At 36.1% G+C, this 10,485-nt stretch overlaps 1 protein-coding gene across 1 annotated transcript; it reads right to left on the bottom strand.

Moving 5' to 3' along the window:
* Window positions 1–789: 789 nt before the first annotated feature.
* LOC110759381 (uncharacterized) lies at window positions 790–2,416 on the bottom strand. Its single transcript, XM_088250527.1, has 7 exons — window positions 2,344–2,416; window positions 2,115–2,247; window positions 1,998–2,012; window positions 1,698–1,742; window positions 1,572–1,595; window positions 1,130–1,208; window positions 790–980 (listed from the first exon to the last, which is right to left on the bottom strand). Exons 1-7 carry the CDS (start codon window positions 2,414–2,416, stop codon window positions 942–944), a joined length of 408 nt encoding a protein of 135 aa, XP_088106653.1. The 3' UTR covers window positions 790–941.
* Between the last annotated feature and the right edge of the window lie 8,069 nt (window positions 2,417–10,485).

Below are 10,485 nucleotides of genomic sequence, written 5' to 3'. Positions count from 1 at the left end.
TGACTCTGGGCAACTTCAACAAAAATCAGCCTCCCATCAACCATCTGGACAAATTTTAACAAAAACTTTGAAAGAGAAAAACAAGACTGAAGGTGTTCACAAAAAAATACAATTTAAAAACATATGACAAAAACAAAGACTAGGAAATTTGATCAACGAAAAACACATATTCAGTACATAAAAGATTAGAATGCGCAAGTATAAGGGCTATATGATATGCAATTTGGCACAAAAACAATTATAATATGAGTCAATTTACCAAATCAGAACAAAGATGTGTTAGTTTAATGCCAAAATAGTACGATCACCGCACCCTAATGCTTCACTAACAAAATACCAAAATGGCTGTACTTTTAATAATTTAAATGTAGCGCCAAAATGAAATATCCTGCCTTTTCATCTCAAAATTATACAGAAGCTAACAAAACTGGCACATCAAGTGAAAACCAAGTATATTTTTACTCAAACAAAAAGCAACAGAAGAAACAGAAGAGAAAGAAAATAAACCTGTATTGGTAGGAACAGCCCTCCAATTTCCAGGACCATGTTCTTGAATGTAATAGACCAAAATGATATCTTCTTCAGGAGTCCAAGGTCCTTTCTTGACCCCTTCTTTATCACAGCAAGGAGGCCTGCCCATTTATAAAATTAAAATTAAAAATTTTAACCATAGGGAAGAAGGAAATTACCCTGCCATTCATGGCCTTCAAAGCTTTTTGTGCCTCAACATCTGACTTGTAAGTGACAAAACCGAATCCTTTGGGTCTTTGAGTTATACGGTCCACAGCCATTCTAGCTAAACATACAGTTAAACAAAATCATCACAAAGGTAAAAAGCAGTCAGTCTCTTTCAATATGGAAGGTTTGCAAGTGCTGAGATGATAAATTGGTGTTTTCCTAGACAAAACCTTCTCGTTGATGGAAACCTAGAAAAGACTTACCTATCTACTACCAATTTCAAACCATACATCTTTATTCAACTACAAAGAGATTAAAAGATAAGTTACGGTCAATATAGACTAAAGAAAAACAGGGGGATTCAAGTAAAATTTGAGGATGCATTCATACAAAGTAGAAAACAGAAAACTCAAACCAACAAAAATTTCAAAGATAAAAGTATCTAAATTACCTGCAGCCCCATCATATTTGCAGCTGCTGCAGGATTATCCAAATTATTATGAAACTCAAATAGTTCCAAAACCAAGGAATTCTAATATTCCAAGCAAACCTGCTCGAACAAACAACCAATTCCAAGTCAAATTATCACTTCATTAATCAAATGGGAAGAGAGAGAGAAAGAGCCAAATAGGGCCTTCGGGTGGGTGCTAGAGAGCACATCATAATTAATTATACCTTAAAAACTCCAGTGTCATCCACATATGAGATGTTTATTAGATATTCAAGACCCATCAGCAATGTGGCTATATTCTGTTGTGTGGTTTCAATTCAAGCACACGAATATGTGACTGCAAAAAGAAAAGGAGACAATTAATAACATCCTCATTGGAGGCTTAAAGATTAATCATAATCGCAAACTCTTTTATGGATGGGTAAACAATAATTATAGACAACACAATAGATAAAGCTTAAAGATCCTGACACAACATAAACCAAACAGCAGAACTATCATATCCAAATACGGCTGGTGAAGGCAAGGCAATATATCAACATATTCATCTGAAAAAGAAAAAACTTGCCTTGTAAAATGAAGTGAGAAACAATGCCAAGTTCTGAATGAAGTCCTGAAGAAACAGCATCATATGAACCAGTTAAATACACACAATAGGAAAGCCTAAGAAGTCGTGAGAGCGAGTAAGAAAAAGCATCGAAGATGCATTCGATCAACCAAAAAGTCGACGCCGGAGTAGTGGGTCAAACCAATCAAAATCCAATTCCATCATTCTCTCAATTTTGGAAACCCTAATCTGCCCTTCCATTGCTTAGCTTTTGAAACCCCAAATCCAGAGTCACCGAGTGAGAGAACAAAAAGAAAATACCTTAGAGGTCTTGAGCTGAATCAAAGTCAAAAACACATTCGAACCCTAAATCAACATCAAAGTTGAACTCAAAATCAAAATCAAAATCAAAATCAAGTACAAGTTCAAAGAGCGCACCAGCTAAGAAGTTTCCAGATTAAAGAGAGAGATTGAGGGAGAGAGAGAGAGCAACACGCAGAGCACGATTTGAACTCTGAAGAAGCAGATTTAACATTTATAGGAACAAATAGGAAGAAAAACGAGATCCAGACTCAGATTGGCTTTTGGCATCGCACCAAAGGTGTCCAGTAGAGAAACTAGAAAGACTCTACTAAAATTTGAAGGTTTCTCATGCACCAAAGGCGACCTTTCGAAGCTCGCCGCGGCTGAGGGATGGGCAAGGGTGGCTGGGCTTTAGCCCTGAGGAAAGCACCGGCCATAGTCGGAACATCTGAGAGAGAAAGAAGCAGTGATGGAGGAGAGAGAAGAAATAGAGAGTTTGAGAGGGAGAGGAAAAAATTGAGAGGGAGATGGAAGTTAGGGCGAAAGTTTGAGAGGGATTGAAAAAATTGAGAGGGAGATGGAAGTTAGGGCGAGAGAGGATTGAAAAAATTGAGAGGGAGATGGAAGTTAGGGCGAGAGTTTGAGAGGGAGACCGTGAAAAATTTTGGACTAGCGTTGACTACCCTTTAGGCAACGGTGGCTTTTTTTTAAAAAATGTACCTCTTTAAAAAAAAAAAAAAGGCAAATCACTTTAGGCATCTATGATTATGAGAGATGATGCTAAAGGGAATCAAAGGCATCGTCATAAAAAACCAAAACTTCGTACTAATGTCTTTGTACCTATTTAGTATCGTTATTTATAAAATCGATACCTGATATCCTAATAGCATCGATTTTCGTTTTACCGATGCCTATGTAGTGTTGCTGAAAGTGAAATTTGGCATAGTGAAAATAGTGGAGTTTATTTACTTGCACATACTATGCAAGTTGCTAGTGCCAAGGATAAAAACCCAATTCTCTCAAATATGGGTTTTTATGGTGTCATTCAAGAAATTTGGGACCTTGACTACCAAAAGTTTACAATCCCAGTCTTTAGGTGTGATTGGGTAGATAGTACTTCTGGCCTTGTAGTTGACGAACTTGGATTTACCCTTGTAGATTTGAGTAAAATTGGACATCGGAATGACCAATTTGTTTTGGCTTCTCAAGTCAAACAAGTATTTTTTGTTGACGACCCGATGCATCATGGTTGGTCGGTAGTGTTATCAGCGCCTAATAGAGAATATAATGATGTTATTGGTGATGATGTCTTAGGTGATGTGAGAATTGAGTGTGAGCCATTTACTAGAGGGATGCCAAATGTTGACACATTTGATGAACTAGTGGGTGAGTTTGGGAGTCAAAATATTCGAGATGGGTGTGAAGATATATGGATTGAATGATGCTCTTGTAATTTATGAAATTACTTATGCCCTAAACAGCAGTACTGTATGACATTAATTTTGTAATAAATTGTAATGTGTTTTCTTCACTTTCATTATGCAGGTTTTTGCCACAAAACAATCAGTACATAAAATACTGGTTCAGTATTATAAAACGACGGTCCTCATAAAACTGTGAAAAACAGACGTCTGTTTTCATAAAATTGTCAATAAAAAATGACGTTTTGGAGCATTCAACGATGGCATTGAATTTACCGACGTCTAAAAGCGAACTAAAATTGAAGAAAGACGACGTTATTGTGAAACAGTTATTAACGATATCACGTCGGAGAAGCATAAAGAGCCGACATGTAATTACAAATAACACGACTCCAGTACCATAATACCGACGTCTAAAATGACAGATATCGAACCTGAAGATGACGTATAAATAGAGAAACACAGCTGTCTTTTACATGATCACGACGTTGTATATTAAATACTACGTCGTTTATAGAAATAAATATGTCGTAAGTCATGAGCCTAACATATTTTCCAGGTCGATTATGTAAATATATGAGACGTAGTATATATTAATAACGTCATATTTTATTTATTTAAAGACGTATTGTATTATTTCACGACGGAGTTTGTATAAAATATGTCGTCTATTCTTATCCTTGACAATTTTTCGGCTCATTTTTCAGTATAAAGACGTCGGTTTTTTTTGTTAATGACCTGGTTTATTATAACAACGACGGTTATTTACACTAACCGCTATTTCCACGTCAATATTAATGGAAAAAACGAAGTGGACAAACTATTTCACGACGGTTATATAAATATATTTGACGTCGTATGTTTTAATAACGTCATATTTTATTTATTTAAAGACGTATTGGATTTATTTACACGACGGATTTTGTATAAAATAGGTCGTCTATTCTTCTCCACGACAAGTTTTTGGTTCATTTTTCAATATACAGACGTCGGTTTTTTTTTTGTTAATGACGTTGTTAGTTATAACAACGACGGTTATTTACCCTAACCGCTATTTCCACATCAATATTAATTGAAAAAACGAAGTGGAAAAACTATTTCACGACGGTTATATAAATATATTGGACGTCGTATGGTTTAATAACGTCATATTTTATTTATTTAAAGACGTATTGGATTTATTTACACGACGGATTTTGTATAAAATAGGTCGTCTAATCCTCTCCACGACAATTTTTTGGTTCATTTTTCAATATACAGACGTCGGTTGTTTTTTGTTAATGACGTTGTTTGTTATAACAACGATGGTTATTTACCCTAACCGCTATTTCCACGTCAATATTAATGGAAAAAATGAAGTGGAAAAACTATTTTACGACGGTTATATAAATATATTAAACGTCGTATGTTTTAATAACGTCATATTTTATTTATTTAAAGACGTATTGTATTTATTTACACGACGGATTTTGTATAAAATAGGTCATCTATTCTTGTCCACGACAATTTTTTGGTTCATTTTTCAATATACAGACGTCGGTTTTTTTTGGTTAATGACGTTGTTAGTTATAACAACGACGGTGATTTCCCGTCGTGGTTTTACTTTGCAAAAGATGTCGCTCGATTTTACGACGGTTTGAAAACCCGATAGACGACGGTGTATTCCCGTCGTCTTTTCCCTTTTTTGTAGTAGTGGTAGTATCAACTCTACTACAGATTCAGCTCCTCTTAAAAATGTTTTTTGTGTGGAACAGTTAGTCTTTGAAATGTTGCACCTCCTCTTAAAAATTCCTGGATCCGCCAGTGAATTCAACTCTACTTATGTGACCGTGTTTCACATAAGAACCTGTAAGACAGATTCAGCTCTACTTATGTGAATCTGTTTTCCATAAGTGTATGGCAAGTATTGTATGTACGTGCATCGAGATTATTCTATACGTGTATGTCAAGTTTTGCATGTACAAGTGTCGAGATTAGTCCACACGCGTCCGACCAGCTTATGCTTACATTTTCAAATAAGAAGTTTGGATTTATATTTCTCTAACTTTATAGTCGTAGTTTAATTTGTTCATCTTTTAATAAAAAAGTTCTTACCGTATCATCTCGCTGGTCTGACACTTAATCTGTTGATGCTTTTGTGATTTGTAGTTCATTTTGAGGTTTTCATTGTGCTGTGGTTATATATATATATATATGGGGCGGATCCGTGGCACCATATTTTTGACACAAGTTTTGACACAATTTTTGGGCCATTAGATTACTCCACTTTTAATGGTTGAGATTAAATCTGACATGAAAAATAGTTTTAATGTTTTAAATAAACAATAATTAATTTATTTTCTCTCTCATAAAAATAAAATAAAATAATTCTCTCTCCTCCCTTTTTTTAGGAAACGTAATCTCTATTCTAGGTAATATCCTTTTTTTTACTTGGTACTCTAATCTCTCTTCTTTCTCACGCATACCTCTCTCTCTCTCTTTCCTGGGATCAGAAAAAATCTCCATCTTTTTTCCCTCTCTCTGTGTCTCTCTATCTCTCTCTCCAGTAACCGCAAAACAAACGTATGAATTCTCTACTCCATTTTTATTCAATTTTCATTTTTATTGAGATCTGCATTTTGAACAGTTATCAACATCAGCTGGCCTTGTCTCTCATTACAGAGCTGAGAATCATTCCTTTTTATTGAGATCTGCATTTGAATAGTGAAGATTTCAGGTTTTATAATCTGGGTTCTGTTCAGACTTCAGAACTGTGAAGCAATTGAAACTGGGTTTTGTTCATAGTTTCCCGCAGAGTTAGCTTCCTGTGAGTTAAAGTTTTATGATTTTGATGTCATTTCAATTATGGGTACTTTCATTTTTGTTATTTATGTTGTTGTTTTGGATTGGTTTTTGATGATTTTCATGCTAACTTTATATTTGCAAGGGACATGAATTAGTTTATGTTTCATTTTTAAACTCAACTGGTCAAAGCTGAGAAATTTTATGCTTGCAATTATTGGACTGATAGTTTCCTTCAGCCTCTATTGGCTCTCAGCTAGTATGCTTGTAAATTTTGATATTTTTCAATATTGTTTCTGAGGCTAGCCTATTGTGTATGCTCAATGATATGCTTAAATATCTATTTCTAGTTGCTGGTGATTGAGAATTCTATTGCTAATGTAACATTTTGTTCTTGCAGAGGTTGAGTTCAAAAATCAAGTATGATGCTTTGGATAAATTAAATGAAGAGCTTGTAAGCATCTTTCATATTCTCAATATCACTTGCGTCTCTCTCATCATTCTCTTCTGAAGCCTTCTGTGATATATTTTTGGGCATGTATTTCCCTTCATGTGCACAAACAAATTGTCTACTCGTTACCTCATCTAAACGCCTTCTTGTCTTGGAGGAAGATCGAGTTCTAGTCACTACTACAAAATAGTTAAACCACGACACAAAATAGACCACGGTGCATCTTAAAACCGTCGTTATGTTTTAAAAGACGACGGTGTTTTTAAAACCGTCATGATATATCATCTTATTCTTAGCGGCGCAAATCTCACGGCCTGGAGCACCGGGCCGAGGGGATATGCGTTTAACACGTGACGTCCTTCTTTTGGATGCGGTGCGGTTGTGCGCGGGCGTGCCAGCACGATCTACCGTGCGTCGAGATGGTGATGTAGATGAAATGGTTAAGTGGTGCGCCTGTTTGGGTTCGACTCCTAATCAAACGATTGTGGTTGAGAGAGGAACTGATCTCGGCCGTCAGGTTCACGGCCTGAGCTACAAGGCCGTTTAGTGGTGGTATTCATGGTGGATTTTGGGCAGTGCTCTGGCGCGTTGCTCAGGGAGCGACTGTCGTATGATATATGGGATGAACGAAAGAGTAACAGAGATGGTGCTCCGGCGCCTTGAAAATCAAGGGTCGTATAATATATTGATGAATGGATTTTCCTTACAACCTAACACTACTCCTAGGAAAGCAAGTAAATATATTGAAAGTGCATTACAGGAAAATATAATTTGCTCCGTGGCAGGCTTTTGGTTTGGTGTTTGAACCCTTTGAATGTAGCTTGAGTTTGATATTTATAGGAAGAGCTCTTGGAGGAGTAATCGAGGCTGAAAATCTGCATGGTGGAGCCTGATCAGAGCAAGTGGGTAGTCTAATCGACATTTGGGATCATGAAGCATGGTGGTGTGACCCCATGAATCCTGGTAAATCTCGGCCGCCGCCCTGATCGTGGGTTCTGCGCTTCTGGCCGTGGGGACGCATTAAATGCCCTGGTCTGGTGGTTGGTGATCTGACCTTATGTTGCAAGAATATTTGTAAGTATGTTTGCGCCTAACCACTCTGATCTCTGTCACCAAATCCTGACTTTAGTCACTTCCCTTCTTCCCTCGTGCATTAAATGCCCTTTTGCGGCTAGTGGGTTTGCTAGTTAGAGGCGTTACTTCATTAAATGAAGCGTGGGGCCCGGCTGCCACGTGGCGATTTGACTCTAATCCCTTCGGTCATGACTCTTTCGTCCTTCGACCTCGGCCGATAATGCCGCGGTCGAGGCCGAGATGATTACGCCTTCGCAGCTTTTCCTTTGTTTTTTTAGGAAGGCCAAACATCTGACGAAACGCCACGTTTTAGTTCATGAATAGGTGCTAAGGCCGAGGAAGGTCCTTTCGGCCAATTTATGGCCGTGATTTATTAGGCACAAATACTTATACACTACTAGCGTTAGATTGATTTTTAAAAGACGACGGTTGTCACTAACAAGCGTCGTCTTTTAAAACACGCTGAACAAAAAAAAGGCCCGCTTGATTTTTAAAAGACGATGCTTGTTAGTGACAAGCGTCGTCTTTTAAAAATCAAGTGGCCTTTTTTTTTTGTAAACACACGGTTTTTTTTTAAAAAGGGTCGTCTATTATATGTAAAGATGACGATTGTTTTAAAAAAAATGGTCGTCTATTATATGTAAAGATGACAGTTTTTTTTTAAAAGGGTCGTCGATTATATGTAAAGATGACGGTTTTTTTTTTAAATGGTCGTCTATTATATGTAAAGATGACGGTTTTTTTTAAAAAGGGTTTATATGTAAAGATGATGGTTTTTTTTTTAAAAAGGGTCGTCTATTATATGGAAAGACGACGGTTTTTTAAAAAAGCCGTCGTCTATTATATGTAAAGACGACGGTTTTTTTTGAAAGAACTATCGTCTATTATATGTAAAGATGACGGTTTTTTTTTAAAAAAACGTCGTCTTTTAAAACACGCTAAAAAAAGGCCGCTTAAGTGAATTCGCGCTTGACAAATTTTCAAATTTTCCCCCGTCTTTGAAAACCTTATCTCTCATTAACAAGCGCCGTCTTTTAAAACACGCTAAAAAAAGGCCGCTCAAGTGAATTCGCGCTCAACAAATTTTTAGATTTTCCTCCGTCTCTGAAAACCTTATCTCTTCCTCCTTAGAACCCTCCTGAGCTCTCTAAAACACCCTCATGAAAGGTTTGATTTGAAAGTCACCTAATCTCTCAATACCCTTCTATATCTTGCTAGTGAATTCTGGATTAGCCTCTTTGCGTTTCTGGTATGTTCTTTGTCTCCTTGATTTCATATTTTGTCTCTCTTGATTTGTCTGGTTTGTTTACATTTTTTTATTTATTTCTGGTTTCTTTTTAGCTTTTCTGATTTGGTTCTCAGCAGATGAGGAGGAAGCTTGTAGATTTATAACTTTTTCTTTTGCAGGTTTTCTATGTGAGTCGTATGTTTTTTTGTTGTTGAAAATTTGTTACCTTCTCTTTTCACCATCATTTTATTTATATATTTTTCCTTTTGCAGGTTCTCGATGGTCTTTTTTATGCTCATTTTACAAGTTTTCTATGGAAATATGTCCAATGGTAAAATTTCTCTTCCACCTAATTTTATATGTTTATAATCTTAGCTTTTTTTCTCTCTCTGTCATTTTGATTTATTTACAGGGATGATGGAGGAGACTTCAGTTGTGCATCATTTGTATGTTTGGATGAGGAAGACTTGGATTAGGAGTACGTAGGTCTTGTTAGGAAAGATTGTACTACTTAATTGGTAGCAATTATGTTTGTTGTAGAATAAAGATTGGTTAACTATGTAATAACTATTGAATCTTCAAGTTTTATGAAAGAAACTATTTTTGAGTGTATATATTCATTAATAAAGCATTATGGTTGGTTTTCCAGTTAAAATCGTTGTATAGCATCATATGAAATCAAAATGAACTAAAATGTAGCAGTTTGGGAACTTATTAGATGACGGTTTTCATAATAAATCATGGTCTTTACAGATAATTAACGACGGTTTTTATAAACCAACCGTTGACTTTGTAGATAATTAACGACGGTTTTTATAAAACAACTGTCGTCTTAACCAACAATCCACGACGGTTTTCATAAAAAACCGTCGTCTTAACCGACAATCCACGACGGTTTTCATAAAAAATCGTCATCTTAACCTACAATCCACGACGGTTTTAATAAAACCGTCGTCTTTCCTCCTATAATTAACGATCTTTACCTCTAAATAACGACGATTTTCTTTAAAAACCGTCGTCTTTACAGATAAACAACGACGGTGAAAAGCCGTCGTAGTTTGACACCCAAAAAGATGGCGGTCGATTTAACGACGGTTTTCAAAGCATTACAACGACGGTGGATCCCCGTCGTCTATTTCGTTTTTTGTAGTAGTGAATCCAGAGTCCCTCTTGTCGACCAAACTCTTCATAATAATTTCTTGCTTCTTCCATTGTGTCAAATACCATCCCTGCATATGGTGCTTTTAATTGTGCCACTTTCTTTTTTGGAGTACTTGTTTCACCATTCTCCACTTGAATTATCTGCTCTACCTATTGAACATATTAATCTTTCTTAAGGATGCAACTTAGAAAAACATTAATACATATGTTAATGCAATATTAAATATAATGGAGTAGACTATCATACTGATTTTAAAAAAAAAATTCTTATCTTCCTATTTTGACATCTCAAATTCAAGTATCCGATTCAATCAAAGAGCTGAGAACTTGAGAGATCAATATAGGCAGATAGAAAACGGATTAAAGATAATATGGCAGTGTGAATTGGGT

Source organism: Prunus avium, chromosome 3 (assembly GCF_965620075.1).
Source record: "Prunus avium chromosome 3, drPruAviu1.hap1.1, whole genome shotgun sequence".
NCBI lineage: Eukaryota > Viridiplantae > Streptophyta > Magnoliopsida > Rosales > Rosaceae > Prunus > Prunus avium.
Note: the sequence above shows the minus strand (reverse complement) of the source record. Positions and strands in the feature narration are given on the sequence as shown.

Bases quoted from the DNA above. Each gene is read 5' to 3' on its own strand.
- LOC110759381 (XM_088250527.1), bottom strand. From the start codon at position 2,416: ATGGCCGGTGCTTTCCTCAGGGCTAAAGCCCAGCCACCCTTGCCCATC. The intron at 2,248-2,343 runs GTCGCCTTTGGT...AGCCAATCTGAG, and splicing joins GCCGCGGCGAGCTTCGAAAG to TCTGGATCTCGTTTTTCTTC. The intron at 981-1,129 runs GTAATTTAGATA...ATCTCTTTGTAG, and splicing joins CAAATATGATGGGGCTGCAG to TTGAATAAAGATGTATGGTT.